Source organism: Ochlerotatus camptorhynchus, unplaced genomic scaffold, assembly GCF_037179485.1.
Source record: "Ochlerotatus camptorhynchus isolate MF236.1 unplaced genomic scaffold, CSIRO-AGI_Acam_v1.1 ptg000246l, whole genome shotgun sequence".
Taxonomy (NCBI): Eukaryota; Metazoa; Arthropoda; class Insecta; order Diptera; family Culicidae; genus Ochlerotatus; species Ochlerotatus camptorhynchus.
This window is the reverse complement of record NW_027040736.1, coordinates 565004-587327: the sequence shown is the minus strand read 5'-3', so window position 1 is coordinate 587327 and position 22324 is coordinate 565004. Positions and strand designations below refer to the sequence as shown.

Sequence of the window (22324 nt, the reverse complement as noted above, 5' to 3'; positions counted from 1 at the left end):
ATCGCGTATCCTAGCCCCTTGTTGAGGTGTGTCAATTGTTCTTTCGTGAATGCGGTCGTCGTATGCAATGGAGTGAATCCTCGGCGTCGGGGTGATGGTGGATGGGATCTACTCACCCGTTCGGTGTGTCGTCCGTCTCCTTTGAGACTCGTGTCGTAGTCTGTTTAGCTTCGTATCGTGTAGCTTGCGTTTCCTATCCGATTCGCACTCCTCTGCTACCTTGGCCCTAGACAGAAACTCCTGGAATTTAATTGGATACTCCATGGTCAATTTGAGACGTAGAGAATAATATTCCAAAATGTCTACATGTCCAGTAGTCGTCCTTGGTGAACTCTGCTTCCATCCTCTTTACTGCTGGGTAGCAAATAAGCGAAGACAACAAATCAAGAAGACTGGCAACTCTTCCATTTTCTCATACGAACGTAATGGGACAGGTATAATCGCGTCATCTGCCGCTCAAAGGTAAATGCTTCGAACGAATTTGATAGCAAAGATTACATCCTCAGAAGGAAGGTTTGTGTAATTGCTCATTTTTCTATGCGTTGCTTCCACCTTCACTCAAGCGCAGCGCTATTGTATATGACGCTTGGATTCTGGCAAAGTTGCCAGTCTTCTTGATATGGTGTCTTCGAAATAAGGTAGTTAAATGGAAATTACTAATCCTTCTCTCTCTCTCGTTATTTAAAATAATGTTTTAAAATATTTGTGGCAATTTAGTTTTTTTCTTTACTGATACATTTAAAAAATAGACTGGGATCTTAATTATTTTTCAAGTATGAAATCTCAACAACTGTTTGATGTCTCCGAATTTTAAAAGTTGTTTACAAAATCCTAAATCTTGAATTCCTCTGTCTTAATTTCAATGTCTGAAAAACGACCTATGCAGATTATTTCTAGATGTCTAGAAGATATCTCTTCATAGGATATCTTTTGAATTTTCTCAAAAAATATCCTTAGAATCATCCCAAGATGCCTTCAGAGTTCCTTTCATAATATTCCCTAGACATGTTTTCCCGTAACACCCTTAGAAATTCTTTGCATACCACTTAAGCAATCACCTTTAGCAAACTCTTAGAATTCACTCTACAATTATGTCAATAATTCTCATGAGAATATATCTCCATAATTCACTTACCGTTTGTAAATGTATCTTTCGAATACCTATTCCTGAGAATTTCCATGCATTTCTCAAAATTGTCATGGAATTCTAAACAGAACTATATAGTGGCGCCGGTTGTGTAGTGGTTAGCGTGATTGCTTCTCACTCCAAAGGGCCTGGGGTCAATCTCAGTCGGCGCCGTCGGGATTTTCTGAGGCATAAAATCTCTGATCGAGATCGAAGGAAAACAATCCAATCTCTCGTTCCTTTTTGGACAACAATAAAGAGTGCGAGTGAAAGGCTAAAGCCAAATTTAAGTAGTTTTATTTTTCTGTGTAGTTCGCAGCGTTGCCAGATATACCAATTTATCGGTATTTATACCGATTTTCAAACTAGATACCGATATAAGGATAAAAGGTTCATCAGAATACCGATTTTTACCGTTGTACCGATTCATACCGTTTTTTTTTTAAATAATCGAAATTATTATTGCCTGCCCGCGCTCGAATTTCGGAGAAAATTTTTGTGAGAGACTTGTATCTTTTTGAATACCTTATATTTTTTGAGTTTTCAAAATTCTAAACAATCATCTCTAAAGATGCCTTATGCTTGATACTCTTTCGACTTATGTTTGCATTGCCTCACCGTTTTTGGCTACCCATCAATCGAGAAATAGTCGATGGCTCTTTCCGGTAATTCCTAGGGAATCGAGAAATATTTTATTAGCATTATTTAACTTCCGGAAGTTTTTATTCATCCACCTTACCTTAGAAGCTTCTTCAGCCTTCGCTCGTATGATTCTTTCATCTTCTTTCGCCATTTTTTTTAACTTTCCCGGAGTTTCAAGGATCCTATTAGATTTTTACCGCGGATCCACACTAGCTGAGGTCACATTTAAGAAGTTCTGAAAGACAAGAAGTTAGAAAAGTCCAGACTTTTGTGTAAGTTTCGATAAATTAAAGACAGTTTCATTAACTTCTGTTAAAATTCGAAAACCCGGAAATTTCTAAAAAGTTCAGGAAGCATCATAAATATTTTGGAAACTTTACAAGTCCAAAGTGAAGCTCAGAGAACTTCTGGACGGATCAATTAATTTCAATGAAATTGCTGAAAGGAGTTCCGAGAAAAACTCAGGCAATTTCCGAAAACTTCAGCAATGTCCATGCAAATTTAGGAAACGTAACGGAAGTTACATGAACATTAGAACATTGTGAGAACATTTTATGGGAAGTTCTATGCTTTTTAATGGCAGTGTCGATAACTTTTAAAAATTTAAAAAAAAATCGGGAAGATCAGAGAACTTCAATGCTGATGTTACAATAAATTCAAGAAAATTGTGAGAGCACTTAAGAGAACCTTCTAAGATGATTAGAGCAGAGGCGTCGCGTGCCTCATTTGTTTACATGTGCACCAAGCTTTGTTCGTTATAGTTTACCACCACATGCTAGTTTTTGTTTTATTTTTCAATGCTCCTTGAATTCGAGGGACTTATTCTCCATCACTATATAAATTACTACCTAACGTAACATTTGAAGAACCTATCATCTTTTGTAAACAAAACTTCTATGGCCCTTTTCGCGCTAACCGAAGTAGGAGGAATTGCAAAACTTAACTAATTCCAGCTGAACATTGCATTAGGTTCTAAGTAATGTTGATCGATTCTCTTCGTCGACTTTCTATTTCGTTAATAACTTGAGCACATAACCATTTCTTGTTGTGTTTGTCGTTGTAGATGCTAGATAAAAGCTTCTTTTATCGATCTGTGTGCTGAAAATACTTGGAAATGTATTTACATGGCCGTGGAGATACAAAGAGAAAGTCGACGGAGAGAATCTGTCAATGTTACTTAGGACCTAATGTAATGTTCAGCTTGAATTCTCGTTTTTATCAAAAGGCTAACTCTTTCGACTGAAGTGTAATAAAGAATATCCGTCAAACACTTCCGAAAACATTTTTTTTTTATCTAAAGCAAAATTCATAGTCCCCTGGGTAGCGAACTTGAATTAATCAACTCTTTATTCATCAGAACAACACTATCAGAATGAACCAGGGGAAGCTCATCTGTTTTGACAGGCGCACCGGCGCAACTATCGGTAATTGAGAGATTCACAACTGACAAGAGAGTGGGAGCCGGCTTTTGCGCTCTCTTTCTCCATTACTCTCTTTGTCTGGAATCAGATATCCAAGTGCATAGATCAGTGCACGGTCCCTAACCTCACTTTTTGCTCCCTATCATTTTGCTTCTGAGTAAAAGAGATAGCAACGAATGGGAGCCAAAACAAACCACCCAAAACTGTCAAACTTACGGGTGAGAGAAGAGTGCGGCAAATCTTCGTGAACTGATCAATAGCGAGAAATGCTCGCATCACTTTTCATATAGACCAATGTAACAAATGTAAACAAATCGAGTTAAACGATACAAACTATTGCTCTTCTATCATTGTATGTGATACAAAAACATCCATCCAAATTTACTTTCATTTATTTAAGATAATCATTGATCAAAAATTGTCCAATGTACAGTTTGAAATGATGGGTATATGATTGTTACTTCGGTCATTCGGACTGCCTAACATGATTGGTGCTCATTTTCTAAAGGCGGGGCCAACCTAAAGTTAGGTACTCTACTCTGAAATCTGTGAAAGGGAATCTAGTATCATGTAGACAAAACGTCCAATGTAACACTCATTGATTATATCATTGAGAAAAATCGTCCAATGTAACATGTCCGATGTACAACTTAACTAGTCAAAACGTCCTATGTGGTTTTTTTCTATCTTGTAGCATGAAATTCAAAGTAAAATTGTAATTTTACCGTTTCTAATGAATTTTCAACGTTATTATTCACTGACTACATTAAAAATGGCATTGCAAAATGTATTGTTTCTAAACGGTTAAAATAATAATCTGTCAAACTTCAACTTCGATTTCCACAAAATGGTGGATATGTTACATGGGTCTATATGAAAAGTGACGCGAGAATGCACACTTTCGGCACCTATACATCACAAATGTTCTTCTAATTTAAACTCACACATTCAAACCGGTCTGCAAGTATGATAACGTCCAAAGCGTACCAGACTGCTGTTTCCGTGTTGCTCCCGTTTGACGCGTGACTGTTGAAAGCTTGAATTACAACCAGTGGTGCAAACCGCCATGTATTGTGGAAAATGTGTGGTATGTTTCAAGAGGCGATAGAAGGTCTGCTTGGCTCACATCAGGCATTTGGCCATTCACAAACTTGCTCGCTTTTAGGTGCACTATTTAACGAGTTTTGTCATGGTAGTGATATCGACATGCTCAGAAATCAATGCATTACTGATTAGGCAGACCATCCCAACTGAATTTAACCCTTTTTGTGGTCTGGAGTAAAGCTATAATGTGACCATAAAATCTATAAAAATCTAAACGCATTTTTTAAATTGTTTACACCTGTGTCGTGTACAGGTTGCACATGTGCATTTCAGGAATGTGCCGAAAACTTCAGGGAAATTTCGGAGCCTTCAAGGATGTTTTTTGAATATCAGGAAAATTTTCTGGATCATTAGAACATCCCCCAGGAATCTTTTTCTTCCGGAATTATGTCCTTGCTTCTTTCGACTGTTCCGTAAGCGCTGTGGCTTCCGACTTTCTTCAGATGTTTCTTCCAATCTACCTTAGGAAGTTTCTTCCAGCGTCTCCAGGAAGTTTCTTTCGTCTTCTCCAGGAAGTTCAATCAATTCTACCAGAAATTTCTTTCGTCTCCTTCTAGAAATTTGACGGAAACAAATAAATGATTTATTTCAAGTTCGTAATTAACTTTATGAAAGATTATAGCTGTTCATTGCAGTCCCATTAACTTCACAACAATTGCAGGAACTTTGGAGAAGTTCTTAGGAATGAAAGGAAATGCTGAGAATTTCGGTGAAGCTCCATAAACAAACTGCTGGAACATAAGGGAAGTTAACACGCTGTAAATATGGGGAACTTACTGGAAGCTTTAAGATCCTCAAGTCGATTCTTCTAACATCAAAAAATTTTCAGGATCTTTTATGAAGTTCCTAGAATTTCAGAGCATATCATAGGTGTTAAGCGAACTTGATAAATATAGAAAACTTGAAGGGTATTGCACATTTTTAACAAGTTCTAAGCACATCAGAAAAGCTAGATCTAGAGAATTTCAGATGTTAAGAGCAGTTCCCATGACTTGAGTTCTGACTTTTGGGACAGTTTAAAGATCTAAATCGTAAAATAAGACAAATTGAGAACCCTTAAGATGTTCCGAGAATTTCAGGGAAGTACAGAGACCATCAGAGAATTTATGAAAACTTCAGAAATATTTCAGGAACTTCACAGAAGTCCAGAGAATTTTAGGGAAATTTATATTCAATAGAATTGAGAGCTTTAAGGAAGCTTCGAGAACAATAAAAACAGATCAGATAATCAAAGGGCAGTTCAAATAATTTCAGGGCAATTGTAGAAACCTTAACGAAGTTCCGGATATCTAAGCAAAGCTCCAAGAGAATTTTTGGGACGTGATAAAAATTATATGAACATCCGGAAAATGTGACTTCAAGAACTTTAAAAAATGCGAAAATTTAGTTGATTAGAGCCATTGATTAGAGAATATGAACGAAGTTCCATAAATTAAAAAAAAAGTGAGAACTTTTAGCAAGGAGCAGAAATTCCAGAGAACTTTTAACACTCCGAATATGAAGCTTCCAAAAAACGTGTAACGGCAAGTTTGCAATGGCATAACGCCATTTCTTAATGAATTTCAGAAAATTGTGGTACCTTTAGAATTCCTAGGGTTTGTAGATGATTTTGATGTCAAAAAAAAAAATGAAAATAGAGTCGTCTACTTTTTTAAAAAGCGAAAAGAGTTGTTACACGTTTTTTTTTAAAGTGTGTTTGTAGGGTTTTGCAAGTGGCGCAAGATCTTTTTTTTTTTTTTTTTTTTTTTTTTTTTATTATTATAGTCACTTTAACGCTCTTGGGTCATTCGTGACTTGTCCGGAGGTGAGATTTGAACTCGTGACTTTGGCGTGAGAGGTATGGATGCTAACCACTACGCCGGGGTCGCCCCATAATGGCGCAAGATCTGTAATTTAGATTAATGGGCACAAATGTTCACAGAAAACAGTCATGCTTCCTATATATGCATCCTGGAGACAACGGAACGGTCCTAAAAAAATCCGGAACATCCGTAAAAGTTGTCATTCCATGAACCTGATCCTATAGCTCTGCGGTTTTTTTTTAAACATTAGGAACTGTGATATAAAAAAATATTTGGGAGCGTGGCATAAACATGTACCTGGATGGCCATGAGACCGTCCTCAGGAAGATCCGGAACACCCGTAAAAGTGGACAATCCATGAAACTGATCCTAGAGCTCCGCGTTTTTTTTAACATTAATATCTGTGATATAAGAATGAATTTGGGACATGGACCCAGATGGCCATCGGACCGTCCAGCGGAAGATCCGGAACATCTGTAAAAGTAGTAAATCCACGATCCTGATCCTAGAGCTCCGCATTTTTTTTTTAACATTAGGAACTGTGATGATAGAAGCAATTTGGGGTTGTGACATAAACATGAACCTGGATGTCCATGGGACCGTCCTCCGGAAGATCCGGAACACCCGTAAAAGTGGACAATCCATGAAACTAATCCTAGAGCTCCGCAGTTTTTGAAAAACACTAAGAACTGAGATGATAGAATGAATTTGGGTTTTTTTGTTCGACTTCTATTGGAAAGTTTTTCCGAGTTTCTTCTGGCTTTCCCTGGAAATGGCTACTTCTGGAAATTTACTTCCGGTTTCCGAAACATTTCTGGCTTCCTTTGGATGTGACATCCGATTTTTTTTCCGACAGTTTATTTAAATTTTCACCACAAGTTTCTCAATTCGTGTCTTAGAAGTTTCCCGGAGGTTTTTCCAGCTTTTCTTGAACTTCATCCAGGAGAGCTTCTTTCGTCTTTCTCTGGATGTTTTTTTTTTCTATTCGATTCAGAAGCTAATTCAAACATTCCCCGGAGTTTTCTTCCGGAATTTTCCGATCATAGTTCAAAAGCTAAAATTTTGCTTTGATTAACGGCTTTCTCAGTTTTAAAACACTGCAACGACTACGATGTAATCTGCCCGACATTTCGGCCATAGGTTGTGGCTTTTTTCATGTGAAAATATTGTTTGTCATTATTGTCAATAGTTTAGTCGTTGTTGTGGCTGATTTTCCATATTTTGGTTTCATTTAATGATATTTAATTGAAAAAAAAACACTACTTGGTCACAATTCTGATCACTACTTGAGGACAACGAAAATTTTTTTAAATTAAATTAAAAAAAATAAAAAGTGTTTTAAGACTGAGAAAGCCGTCAAACAAAGTAATTCCTATCAAATCCCAGTCGTCACCATCGTTAAAATTTTCGCTTTCAAAAACGGAAAAAATATAAAATTAAAAAAAAATAGCAAATACCGATTTTTTAATACCTTTGATACCGATAAGCTTTAAAACAATCTGGCAACGCTGGGAGAGTCATAATTAATAATAAAATCATCCGCTCATGGAGTTACCGTTTACCATTTCCGTGCCTTGAAGGCACATCACACAGATCCACACGTGTTCTTCCACCTCACGTTCCACAGTAGAGGAATTCCAATGAGAATGTAAATAAATCAAACCAAAACAACTTCAACAAAGTGGACAATAAAAGTGATGTGACTGATGATACCCACCACCTACCTATAGTTAGATTGCAAGGCAATTCAAACAGCCTTATCATCTTTATCCTCTCAGAGCAGCACAGCGATGATGACCATGAACCTTATTTTAAGAGATAAACGCTTAGCACGTTTACAACCAGCAGATAAACAAGAATGGAAATTTTGGACTTTTTCATTGTAAAAATACGTATTGCCTATTATTTCTGCCTATTAATTCTTACTTGAATCCTCCCTCCTTTTGCGCTCTGAACACCGCGATGCGTTCCAAGTGCCAACCTATAGGTTAAAGGTAAATGCTACGTCCAATCGCCATAACCTATAGCTTCATCTGTGAGAGTAATCTAATCCACTTTGCCTACTCCTTCACTTGACTGGCTGACAATTTCAATTCATACTCACACCGAAGGCGACAATCGCGTTGACAGTTCATATTCCAAAATTCTAGCCAAGTATATAGGTATAGGTTAACAGTGCTTCCAATATCTGTTTGGGTTTGTTGGGTGTGCATTTTTATTGAGCATTCCGTTTTCTGTCCACGCTCGCTCGCAATTCGCGTGAAAAAAAAAAAATTAGCAATCGTATCGCAGCGGAGTATGTTTGATACTTTTCGATTTCGCTAGCAGACACGATCAACATTACACACTCGCCCGTTTTGTAGTAGTAGATGTCGGTCGAGCTGTGGGAACGAATCGTGCTTTGTATGTTTAAATGAAACCAGTTCCAGCTGAAGTGGCGGCGGCGGCGTGTTGGATCGAATAAATTTGAGCAGCTGATTGGATTGGACTGGACTTGGATTATCGCTCTTCTCGATTCCTCAGCCCCCCCCTCATTCGGCGATGCGTGGCAATCGTATGGGGGTGTGCTGTCAGTGTGTCACAGGCGCTTGGAGGTGGAATAAATTCATTTAACAGTTGGTGTTTTTTTTTCTGCTGGGTCAATAAATTACCGTTTTTGAAAGGATTTGTTGGATATTGCTGGGTTATTTAAACAAGAGTGAGTACTTTTTTTTTAGCTCAATAAGCTGATATAAAGCTATTAATAGCTGTTGCGAAACAGAAGCTTGAGTTTGGGTGAGAAAGTAGGCAGTAACGCTGTCTGCGAAGACTTTTCAGGTCGCCTTCCACCTGGTAGGTCCACCTTGCCCGCCGCGTGCCTATTCGCCTTGTTCCAGCAGGGCGTTTTCGAGAACCTTTAAAATCGTCCGACATTTTTACGATATGCCCAGCTCCTCGTAGTCGCCCTTTTGTTTGGTGTCGATGATGGGACGTTCTCCTAGCAGCTGGTGCAATTCGCGGTTCATCCGCCTCCTCCACGTTCCACATTCTATCTGAACACCACCGTAAATGAACTTTATTTGATCGGAGTGTCCTTCAAAGTCCAAAATAAGTACGATTCCCTGCCGCAATGCTCAGTGGTCAAGCATGGGAATGTAGTAAGAAAGATGCATTTAGAGCCTGAAATTGAAATATTAGAAAAAAAAGTGTCTTCTACAAAGTTGTTCCATACCGTTTGTAACGCACCTGTGAGATTTTGACCACTGAATGCGCTTCCTGTCTCGATAACGAGTGGCTTAAGCGCCACCTCCGAAGAGGACCACTCGTCTAGGTTTAGTTCGCCCGGCAAGAAACCCAACCTCAGGGTGGGTTTGTGTGTGTGTGTGTCATCCTCTATCCCTCACCCAGCCGGGGATCCCAACCTCAGGGTGGGTTTATGTATAAAAGAGACCGAAAGTTAGGTTAGGGCAATCCAGTAGACTGAAAGACCAGGAGGGATTGAGATCCTCTCAGATAGAGGCCGCTTCAAATGGTCTTAAGCGAAAGTTGGTGCTTACCGTTGTTCTACCGAAACACAACAACCCCACTCACATTTATCATCACCGGAGGAACTTCCCTTTCAAATTTCCTCTATCGATCCTGACCCGTGAGTGCGGAGACTGTTTTCCCAGGCTGTCATCCAACCTGGAGTAAATTCAGCTACACAACAAAAATTACAAAAAAAACGCAAAACTAGAACGACGGCAAATGTGAACAATCTAGACAACCAAAATTAACAATTACGGGGAAAGCTTTAATTTCACGGAACAACATTTATTTCAGGGCCAAATAACGGATATCATTCTCTAATTTATTAGTGTTTCTAACCTAGGTTTATTCATAGTAGGGGAAATGACGGCTTCGGCATGACAGACTATTTTCGGCAACCCAAATTGAAACACTATTTTCACTGGATTTTCTTACGAAAACACGTCGCTGAATGCATGCAAACGATTCTTTATGCTTTCAGCTTCAATTTGACTATATTTTTACCACTGAGAAAAAGCAATCTAGCAGGGTTTTCTTGAAATGAAACACACGCACTACAAATTGTAGCTGATTTCGAGTTGCCGATAATAGAACAGCAGATTTACATGCAGTTCAAATGGAACGGTTGCCGAAGAAAAACTGGTTGCCGACAATACTCGCTCTCACTAGAGAAGATTGGAGCTTTGTAAAAGCGTTTCAGCACAGTTAGAGCAGCTGGCAGCAAAAGATTGTAAACAAACCAATACTGCATATGTGTGCGTTCCTTAGAGAAAAAGGCTATAGAAAGAAGGTCGCTGCTTAGGTTGCCGAGAATACGTAAATTCCCCTACTTGTTCCTTTCCCTTTTTTTTCCCTTGGTTTATTTTTTCCGTCGATCTTGTTTTCCGTGCTGAGCACCAATGCTACCGACGTGTCAGGAAGGCAGCTCCAACACCTGGACCCTACCTATCGACCCATCAACTCATGAACCGGGGACCAACGGCTTTACTTCCCATCCGAAGGAAGGCGTGATCAGAGATGTTATGCCTCAGAACATCCCGGCGGCGCCGACTGGGATTGAACCCAGGCCTGCTGGGGTGATTTTCCCATTTATTGTTTTGCTTGATAGCTCTCCCTATAGCGGTTGCCTACACTAGTTCTAGCGATTGCTAACCTATCCTGGTCAGCATTGGTGGCGTTGCGCATTGCACCCCGGACTTGTGTGGTGCAGAAATTCCCAATCGACCTTCGAGTTGGTACTGAACTAGCGCCGATTGTCGGTGGCACAAATATCGACGAGGGGGTCGTCGTCGATGAATACAGCATGTGGGTTCGTGTTCGGGTAGATTTTGGTGAACTAAGTTTTTTGTAGCTTGTGGTACTAACAGCTCAAAACTGAAATTTATTTAGCCTTGCATCAGTTAAATGTTATCATTATATATATATACATTATCAGATTACTCACATGAGTAGTCCACGGTATTACCAACTACTACACCAGCACTTAACCTCCCGACCTTACTTGGTTTCACGTAGCTAATAATAAATTATAGGCGTTAAAACAATGTTTTGATTTCAATTTCAATCAATTCACTTTATCCTTACATATTGAATCGATTTACTTCTTCCTGATAATAATTCTCCTGCCACCACTTTAATTATAAAAATTCAATAAATTTCAGTATATACTTGTAAATTGAAGTGAGCACAATACACCTTCCTATTGATTTGGTTTCTGCATTATTCCGTGCAAGTCATCGCACTCTGACATTTATACTACTGTCAATACACTCTATTTTCGACGGCAGGGTTGTTATTGTATGTTCGAAGTTGTGCCCAGCGGTGCTTCAACAGTTCGCGTGGTGGATATTGGCAGATTTGGTCAACGCTCTGTCGGAGAACAGGGTCACGGTGTCTCCCTTCCGGATTCTTCCCCAAACCGGGAACCTTGACACTGAAGCGTGGGGTCTAGAGATCGCAATCAAATCTCATGGGTGCGGTGTGCCGAACAAAGCCATGTATGCGGTGCAAACTTCAACGCAAAAACCGATCCTGCACAAAAAGCCGTCGAACGGCTTTCTACACACTTTGCACACACCAAAAAGTTGACCGCACGTAACTTATGAACTTTCGTTTGTACTCTACAGGCACGAAAAACACACCGCGACACTAAGTACACTTAAGTACTAATTACTCGCACTCCCGCCTCTTCCACGGTTCAAGTCAAAGTCAACGAGTAGAAGTTCCAGATACCCTCAGATAGGTGTGATTCCAACGGTCATCGTGGCCGGATGTACGTCAAATTACCGAAGTAATTCAATGACCTTTCAAACGATAATTTTCATCATCTTTTTCTGAAGAACATTCATTGCTACATCTCTTTTCTTGTCATGCAATTTCAGTTTAACTATCTTGCTCCAATCTATTTTCGGTTACTCTTTTATAAGAGAGAACGGTTCGGATTCGAACCTCGGACTTTAACGACAGATAGCGTATTCGGGTCACATGAAATGAATTAGCTGAACATATTGGGAACTCATTGATATTTGTATGACAAGTGTAGTTCTACATGAGTGGACATTCCTTGGCGGGGAACAAATATATGAATTTAATTGTAAAATCGCAACTTCATGCAATTTGATTAAATAAGTAAATTGTATAAATATGAATTCTGTACAAATAAATAACTAACTAAATAAATGGAAAATGCACTTGTTACACGTTAGGTCCTGAATTTGGTGTAAATTAATAAATACTAGGGTGGTTCTTATTATCACAAAACATACATTCTTCGGCAAAGTTGTAGCTCAGCTACTTTCAAGCAACTTTATAAAAAAAAACTTTTTGTATCTCTTGAATTGACAGATTTAGAGCAATTTTCTTCAATTGACTTAGGGTGTTTCTAAAAAAACAGTTATTTGCTGTATTTTTTTTATTTCATATTTATCAGCAAAGTTGTTTTTAGATAACTTTTAGAACTTCTGCATGTTTATCCATCAAGAGTTATTGACGTTTTTCTTATGAATATACGCCCTTATCAAAAGTTAATATCTCAGGTTGGGGCAGTCATAAAAATATACATTTTGACGACATTTGAAAGTGCGTATATTATTCTACATAATATCAAAAAAATATAGATATACATAATGTACCTAATGTCGGCCTATGTGTCCCTAATATTGGGCCCATATATACAGGGGATACTCAAAATAACTAGGATAGGAAATTTTTTGGTCAACTTTGGAGTGTTCGTTTAACTTTGTCAAATATGTTCGATTTTAATTTTTCCAAAAATATTCCACTGAAAAACTAATTTTGTTTTATGGCATTGCCACGAAAATAACCATGGTCACCGGATACCGGAGATATTCCGGGTTTCCGGAAGGCTTGTCTCACTTGCTAAATTTATTATGTGATTTTCTATAGGATGCCGGTTAAAAATCGATATTAGTTAATACACAAAAAAGAAGAACCATTTCCAAGAACTAAAATCAACCGAGATATGGCTATTTCTCTAGAATCGTTTCTGATGAAGGTCCTGAATGCGGTCAGATCTTTTAATCACTCAAGATATGCCGTGCTACAGCTCTTTTTTCATGGTTTCGATAGACTTTAAATGCATCATTGACTACATTAGCCGCTCTCGGCACCTCCGGGATGCCCCCAGTGGAACCTCTAGCAGGGGTCAGTCGCATTTTTACACCAGAACATGCCTTGCGACTGCTCCTTCTTCATGGTTTTCATAAATAGGCTTTCGATAGGCATTACATGTATCATTGACTCCGTTGGCCACGCTTGGAACCGCCAGGATACCACGGGGCAGTGTTGCCAAAATCATTTCCGCTCTCATACGCTCTCAATATCACGCGTGATATTGGATCAATATATCATGCTTAATATTGATTTTACAAGCTCCTTTGATATTGCGAGACTATTCACAGCATGCAAAAATCGAGCCGAGAATTGACTCGACACAAAAATGATTCCGTTGCACATCGTTTTCTTAGAAAGAGAAAGCATAGTTTTCTATCTCTTTTTATTCTTCACCGATGGCAGACGCGAAGGGACTGCTGCAAGCCGTTATGGAAGTTTCGGTTGCATTCGGTGTGAAGCAAAAATTATTACACTCAATCTGACCACAGTTTGGTGAGATTTGCAGTTGTTGAGTTCTGTTAGCTTGATATTCCGAGCTGCGATATCACAGCTTGCAAATCAACCGCAGATGTTTGTTCGTTGATTTTTGTCTACGGCATTGGTGAGATTTGATTTTATGATATTTTTCCAACACTGCCCCGGGGGAACCTGTAGTAGGGGACAACTGCATTTTTACACCAAAACATGTCATGCGACACCTAAATAGGCTTTCGATAGGCTTTAAATGGAACATTGATTAAAGGGTGATACGGTCAAAATTTGGTCAAGGGAAAACGCGTGTAAATCGGTGAAATCGTTTATTTAAAAAATCAAATTAAATTTCTTTTTCAAGTTCAATTAGTATAAAATTCAGGAAAAATATTCAGTTAGGCTTCCGCTTTTCCAAATCCGAATTGCCGGGCCTTACGCTTGACCCCTGCCATCAGATTTTGTACAGCCACCTTGTCCACCTTCTTCACCGCAGAAAGCCAGTTTGCCTTGAACTGCTGCTCGCCCTTAGCAGTTTTTTGGTCTTCTTTAGGTTCCGCTTGACAATACCCTAGTATTTCTCAATTGGGCGGAGCTCTGGCGTGTTGGAAGGGTTCTTGTCCTTGGGAACCACCTGCACGTTGTTGGCGGCGTACCACTCCATGGCCTTTTTACCGTAATGGCAAGATGCCAAATCCGGCCAAAACAGTACGGAACAACCGTGTTTCTTCAGGAAAGGCAGCAGACGTTTATTCAAACACTCTTTCACGTAAATTTCTTGGTTGACAGTCCCGGAAGCTATGAAAATGCTGCTTTTCAAGCCACAGGTACAGATGGCTTGCCAAACCAAATATTTCTTTGCGAACTTTGACAGTTTCATGTGCTTGAAAACATCTGCTACCTTTCCCCTTCCTTTTCCGTATAAAACTCCTGTCCCGGAAGCTGCTTGTAGTCGGCTTTGATGTAGGTTTCGTCGTCCATTACCACGCAGTCAAACTTCGTCAGCATCGTCGTGTACAGCCTCCGGGATCGCGCTTTGGCCGTCGTATTTTGTTTATCATCGCGATTTGGAGTCACTACCTTCTTGTAAGTCGATAGTCCGGCTCGTTTTTTGGCTCGATGCACGGTTGTAGACGATACACCCAGCTTATTTGCGGCATCTCGGAGAGAGAGGTTAGGGTTTCGCTTGAAACTACCGGCAACTCTCTTTTTCGTCTCAGCGGCTTCCGGTTTTCGATTTCCCCCCGATCCAGACTTCCTGGCTGTCGACAAACGTTCCCCAAACACTTTAATTACATTTGTAACGGTTGATTTGGCAACTTTTAGCGATTTTGCCAACTTTGCGTGCGAGTAGCTAGGATTTTCGCGATGCGCGAGCAAAATTTTGATACGCTGCTCTTCTTGCTTTTCATTGTAACACCAAAACATGCCTTGCCAAAGCTTTTGGAACTTGGAAGTGTACTTCGAGTGGGTTTTCATCGGACAATATGAGTACATATTTTCGGAACGGGAACGGCGTGTCAGCGTTGCCAGATATACCGATTTATACCAATTTTTGAACTTGATACCGATGGACAGATATGGTTTCTCAGAATACCGATTTTTTAGATTTTATACCGATTTATACCGTTTTTTTTTTAAATAATCAAAATTATTGCCTAGCCACGCTAAACTGTTGGAAGAAATCATTGTGAGAGAAGTCTTATGCTTGATACTCCTTCGACTAAAGTTTCCATTTCCTCACCGTTTTTGGCTACCCAGAAATCGATAAACAACTGATGAATCATCCCGGTAATTCCGGGGAATCGGAAAATACTTTTATTCAGTGAATAAATGGGTCCATCAAAATGTTAATTTTTTTTAACTTCCTGAAGATTATTCAATCTTCCCTTGGATTTTTTTCCACCTTACCCCGTAAGTTATTTTCCGATTGCTACGGGAAAGTTATTTCGACTTCCCTTGGAAGTTTTTTCTAGCTTCGCTCGGAAGATTCTTTCGTCTTCTCCCAACAGTTGTTTTTTCAACTTCCTCAACTTCAGGGATGCTTAAAGTGTTTTATTGCGGTTTCATTTTTGCTTCGTGAAAACTTCAGGATCTTTTAAGAAGTTCTGAATCTTCAGAATAGTCCAGACTTTTCGGTAAGTTATTAATTAAAGAAAGTGTCATGCAAGTCTGTTAAAATTCGAGAACCCGGGAGTTTCAGGAAAGTCCAGAGAACTCCAGTGAACCTAAGGAAACATCAGAAATGTTTTGGAAATTTCACAAGTGCAAAGCACTTAATGGAAATTTAAAGGTTTTCAGCACTGTTCCATTTTTTCCGGGGGAATTCAGTTAATTTTGGGAAGCTCTGACAACATCAGAAAAGTGTTGAAACTTTAAAGGAGTTCAGAGAAACTCGGGTAATTTCCGAAAACCTGAGCAAAGTACCGAAAAGCTCATCAAAAATTTGGACACGTAAGAGAAGTAACATGAACATTAGAAAATTGTAAGATCATATTAAGGGGAGTTTCGAGAACTTTTAAAAATTATTTAAAAAAATCCAGAAGATCAGAGAACTGTAATACTGATGTTCCATTAATTTCAAGAAAGTTCAGGAAACTTCAAGACATGGTTGGGTCTTCAGGTATGTTCATAAAAATCAGGAAAATTACACATATCATAAGAACATGTAACGAACTTCAGGGAATGTTGTGCTAACATCCCCAATAAATCTCTTTCTTCCCGAATTTCCCCCCAACTTCTCCTTGAAGTTTTTTTTTCGCTTGATCCGTAAGCCCTCTGACTTTCGACTTTCTCCAGAAGCCCAATCTATTTTAGGAAGTTTCTTCCAGCGTCTCCAGGAAGTTTCTTCCGTCTTCTCCAGGAAGTTCAATTAAACTTCTATCAAATGTATCTCCCAGAAATTCTGTTCGTCTTCCTTTGGAGCTTTCGCCGTTGTTTTTTTCGGCTTCTATTGGAAGATTTTTCTGAGCTTTTTCTGGCTACTACTCCTGGAATTTGTTTCAGATTTTCGAATCTTGTCTGGTTTCCTCTGGATGTGTCATCCGATTTTTTTCCGAAGGCTTCTCTGAATTGTCACCAGAAGTTTTTCAATATTTGTCTTGGAAGTTCCCCGGAAGCTTTTCCGACTTCTCTTAGGACTTTCTTAAAAACTTGATCTAGAAGAACTACTTTATTCTTTCTCTGGAAGTTTTTCCGACTTCTCCTGGAAAGCAAATTTACCGTTCTTAGCCCAAAAGTTTGAATTTTCAAAATCGGCAAAAATGTAAAATTAATTAAGATAATAAAAACCGATTTCTTTAAACTGTTGATACCCATAAGCTGAAAAACAATCTGGCAACGCTGCGGCATGTAAAGGCTGCAAATCGATGATTCACGCCATTTTAGAATCCAAGGTGGCGACTTCCGGTTTGTGAAAAACTGTCGAATACCCTACAATATGGGTATTTTTGAAGCGGGGACGATATGTAGAAACCAGAAATCGAAATTTCAAATCATTTTGGAATCCAAGATGACGTCTTCCGGTTTGTGAAAAACTGTTAAATAGTCAAAAATATGGATATTTTCGGAACGGGGACGACATGTAAAGGATGGAAATGGATTATTGATACCATTTTTAAATCAAGATGATGACTTTCGGTTTGTGAAAATGTACAGTGGCGTTTCGTTAACCTCAATCTACCTTTGCACCAACTGTCATAACACAAACAATTATCAAAATATTGCTTGCAATGGATAGATATCGAGAAGATGTTCGAGTATGAATATGGCATTAAATCTGGTTTTGAAAGTTGGTGCACAGGTAAAAAGTTAGGCTAAGGGAGGCCACTGATCAAATATCTTACAACATAGGTATTTTCTGAACAGGAATTACGTTTAGAAACCGTAAATCGATGGTTAACGTCATTTTGGAATCCAAGATGGCGTCTTCCGGTTTGTGAAAAACCGTCAAATAGCCAACAATATGGATGTTTTTGAAATGAGGACGACGTGTAAAGGCCGGAAATCGATGATTGACGTCATTTTTCAATCCGAGATGGTGACTTCCGGTTTGTGAAAAACGCAATGGTGACGTACACGGGAACAAATCCAATCACCAAAACGAGACAAATTACTTATGATTTCATGAACATAGCGTGTTTTCATGTTATGAAAATACACCTTGAATAATATTCATGATATCATGAGCTATTTTTGCGTAACACAGTTAAGATTCCCGAAATCATGAATCATCCGAGATGAAACCATGAACTAAATTCATAAATTTAACCTTCAGCATTTAAACCATAACATGTAAAACAAAATAAAATAAAGCGTCAGACTGGATTCGAACCAAGAACATTGGGTTAATGATCCCAAATGTTTGACTTTGTAGCACATGACTGCAGTTGTTGCAGGTATTCAAGATACCACCGAGACCAGCTCTTCTGGAGGTGCTTCTACGTCAGCTTGTACGACTTCAGGTAATTGTCGGGAATCCCAGGCAGGTCTACTTCCAGAACAGCTTGATTACTCCAAACCGGACTGCTCGCTCGGCATCGGGCAGGGAGATCGACTACGCGATCAATCATATGCATTCGTGATTTGTTTGCTTTTTTCTAGCGTCCTGGAGAAAATCTTATCTTAATTTGAAGTGTTTCTGGTTAGTTGACAAGGTCATGTGATATTCGGTCATTGCGAAAAATTGTTTGTACCACTTCAATACTGTGACGCATTTGACCACAAACGTTTGGTTGCTGGGTACATTATCGAAAAGCTTTGGAGAGGATGTTGCTTGCAGCAGCAATGAAAATTAACTCTTAAACAACGATAATTTATTGTGGTCCTGAAAAGAACCGTTCTGTCGTGATGGTTGAGGATGGCGAGCTGTATGTTGTTTGGAACGAGGGTGACGCGCTTGGCATAGATGGCCCACAGTGGCTCACGACGAGCAACTGAATCCGATCAGTAGCGGTGCGGCTTCTTCCTCCTTATCCGGTGAATCGAGGGCTCTTGTGGGCAGCCTTGATATCTAGCTGCTTGCGGGGAGCCTTTCGTTGGGTACTGGAGATAAAGCCGAAAGCACTGCTTTTTTTATCACCATTGCAACTGTTGGACATTTGTGTAAATTTCAATAGTGACCTGTTGAAAATTGGTAAAATGTTAATTTCAGCAGATTCGTAGAAAAGTTTCCAATCGATTGACTTGTTTAGAATTTAAATCCGTCCGCTATTGACAGAGTTATAAATGGTCAAAACCTGACCACTTTTCGTAACGCGGTCGATTTTGTTTTTTGAAATTGCACTCCCAATATGTTGCTGAAAGACGTAATCCTACGTAATGATTCACATCCTGAGTAGTGAGAAAGTCGAGAATTTGTCCATCCAGAAAAATCCTTAGATCCTCCAATTTGCAAAGCATTTGAACTACGTGAACGAAATATAGAACGATATTAGTGAAATTTTAAAAATCTTCCTACTAAATTTCCTGATAAACTTTGTTTAAACCTTTTGTGAAATCTTCATCAATTTTTATCATTTTATTTTGAGGTTATAAAACTCGAAGCTGCAATAATTGCAAACATTATTTTTTAAAGATCTAGCATCTTCCCTTCAAGCAAATCTCACAACAGGCGGAATACAAAACAAACCGGATTAATCAGCTTAAAACTTTCTACACCTTTTTCCCCCTTTCTAAAGTTAAACAAACCAAATCAACACCATCGTCGATGTCAGTTGTAATCTCTGAATCGCCGGAGTCCTTCTCCAAGTATCCCTATGGGTCCGGGGATAGGATTGTAACTTAATCGCCAGCTCGTAGCTCGGCCATCCGCACCAACCCCGGACCATCCAGCAGCGGGGACAAACTGTGTGTTAAATCGACCCATCCGTCCACACAAACTAACAAGGCAGGACTAATTAAATTTCACTTTCAATTGCCTTTTCGTTTCGTTTCCCGCCATCATTTCTCGTTTATATGGGTTTTCCGTCCTTCAATCCAAGTGTTCCAAGCTGTGCTAGGTATGTACTGCGAATGTAGGTTGGTACGTACCGATGAAGCTCTGCTGTCGCTATTTTATTAGTCAGTGACCATGACATTATCAAATTTCCTCTCGCTTTCGGCGTCGGGCTTGGGAGTGCGAGCAGGAAGACTAAACTGAAGCGGAAATCGAAACTAGTCTGCTATAAATGCGCTGTGCTGTAATCCTAAGGATCGCACGCCAAATGGCGAGAATTACAGCTAAGTGACTTAAGTAATTTGGGATCATTCACAAACTACGTGAGAGATTAGGGGGAGAAGGGAACTTCTCACCATTTCTTACAGTTAATGTGGGTTACATTGATAGTTGAATATAATGATGTAATTTACTCTCAACTTTTTTCCGATTAGAAACATTGGTTCCTTATTGAAACTTAAGGCATTTCCCTTGATATCGCATATAGTTTTTATATAGTTTGTGTTACATGTTTGCCAAACATATTGAAAAACAATTTTCTTGCTTTTTGCCTGTTTGAAAAAGCACTCAAACCATCACTTATGCAATGTATTTCTGATATAGCTATCACAAATTAAATGTTGTGTTCTTATTACTGATGATGTTTTCTGATTATATACTCATTCAAAGTTTCATATTTCTTGAACTAAATTGTTTGAGTTTTCCGCATGTTATTCTACATGCATCGAGCATTATCAAAGTAACCCCAAATCAAAATACTGATGTTCGGTCACAAGACTAAAAAAATAGTGCAAATGCAATAATTTTCGTTGAATATATTACTAACGAATTGACTCTAGGATCCTGAGTATTTGTTTAAAAAAAATAAAATTTGAGAAACAGTAATTGATGTTAGAAATATTTAGAATATACTTCAAAAAAACTATCAATGTTACCCCGTTTTACGATACGTAACGTTTACGATTTTCAGAGTTCGGTGGAAATGCTATGTTAATATCACATGAAGCTTTAGTGTGATAATTTATTAGCTAGAGAAAGTTCTGAACAGGGTAGGTTGATAAGTTCCGCTAGAGTACGGCAGTGTGAAAATTTAATAGAAGTTGAAATTGAGTGAAGGGCCATTAATGCGACAGTACTTATCAAACGCACACTCCTTTACCAAGCTCAACGTAAATGGATGAGGGGACTTGAGGTATTTCCTCAAATTGTGGAAGCTTCATGTTGATATTAGTATAGCATTTCCTCCCAACTCTGATTTTAACCGTTTTGATGCCAAACAACTTGAACATGCATTGTATGAGCATGTGGTAAACTGATTTATTTATATAAAAATTCTTCCATTCTCAATATTTAATAATTTTCTGAAAATTATGTAACCGTACTGAGATTTAAGGGAAGGAGAGGGATTTACTCATGGGGGGAAGGGAAGGTCTAAAAAATTCCTTACATAATTTGTGGATGACCCAAGCATTCTATTTCAACAATAATGGAGTTAGAAGGTATTGACATGATTTTTACATGAGACAGGATTCCATACCATTGTCGTCATCATTAGTCTTGACGATTTGCCTAATAATCTCGCACTCGACAACGTGTGACATTATTACCTGCATTATAAAGTTCCACTACAATTTAATCGGATTAAAGAACAGCCTTTCCCGTTTGCCATGTGCTCAACCGAGTTGCATTAAGTGCCACTTCTTCCCCCTTAGCAACATGCTGCACAATCCAGTCCAATTGAATTGGGTCATGAAGATGTAAACGATTCCAAAATTGCTGCTTGAGAGCGATCCTCTTGAAGATATGCCACCATCATCACCACGTGTCTCAAAACTCGCCCAAACAAAAGAGATCTTATCATCGCACCAGGGTCGCCTTAGCGCCAGCCGCAACCCTCCGTTTTTTTTCCACGATTGTGGTTTTTATCATTATTCTAACAGATTTCCGTTCCGTTCCCCTCTCATTTCAGAACACAAACTCGTGATGGTCGGCCTGGATAACGCCGGCAAAACCACCATCCTGTACCAGTTTCTGATGAATGAAGTTGTACACACAAGCCCGACGATTGGATCCAACGTGGAAGAGGTACGTTGAAAAAGCCGAAAATCCTTGCCAATCAACTGAAGCGATAGCTTTGCTTCTGTGTCCGGGATTGTAAGCTCCTATTGTTGTTAGACTTCTTCACATGTACGGAACATAGACATCTAAAAGCAGGGAGTCAAAGACAGGCAGTTTAAGTTGCCATCGGCCAGAAGAGGGTGAATGGGAATTTAGCTTTAATGTTATTCAAAATGTCGACCCATTTGTCCCTGATGGGTCAGTCAGCGATGATGAGGACGGCGACATTGCTGTTGTCGTTGTTGCTGTCAGGTAGAAGGGAACGATTTGAAAATTTATTCAGCTTTTCGGGATTAAGTTATTCTGTAGAAGGATCGATCTAATCTGACGTTTTTGTTGCTGTCGTTGATTTGTTTTTGTCAAGTCCATTCAAAGGGGTTTATCTTGAGGACATTTATTTAATTGAATTCAGGTCAAATGGGAATGGACAAAAACCATTAGGACTCGTCTGAGGACGCGGCAATGGAAGATGAGATTAGGACTAGGTATATTTAAATTATCTTTCAGAGCCAGAAATGCAAATAACTTAACAGTCGTTAAATTCATTTTGAAACATACAAACAAATGT

General features: G+C 39.1%; 1 protein-coding gene across 1 annotated transcript in view; it reads left to right on the top strand.

The window, feature by feature from the left end:
* Positions 1-22324, top strand: part of Arl5 (ADP-ribosylation factor-like 5) — a 53948-nt gene that overhangs the window by 12148 nt on the left and 19476 nt on the right. Inside the window, exon 2 of the mRNA XM_065226201.1 lies at positions 21608-21723. Within this exon, the coding sequence (XP_065082273.1) occupies positions 21608-21723 (116 nt within the window). The remainder of the gene's footprint in view (positions 1-21607; positions 21724-22324) is intronic.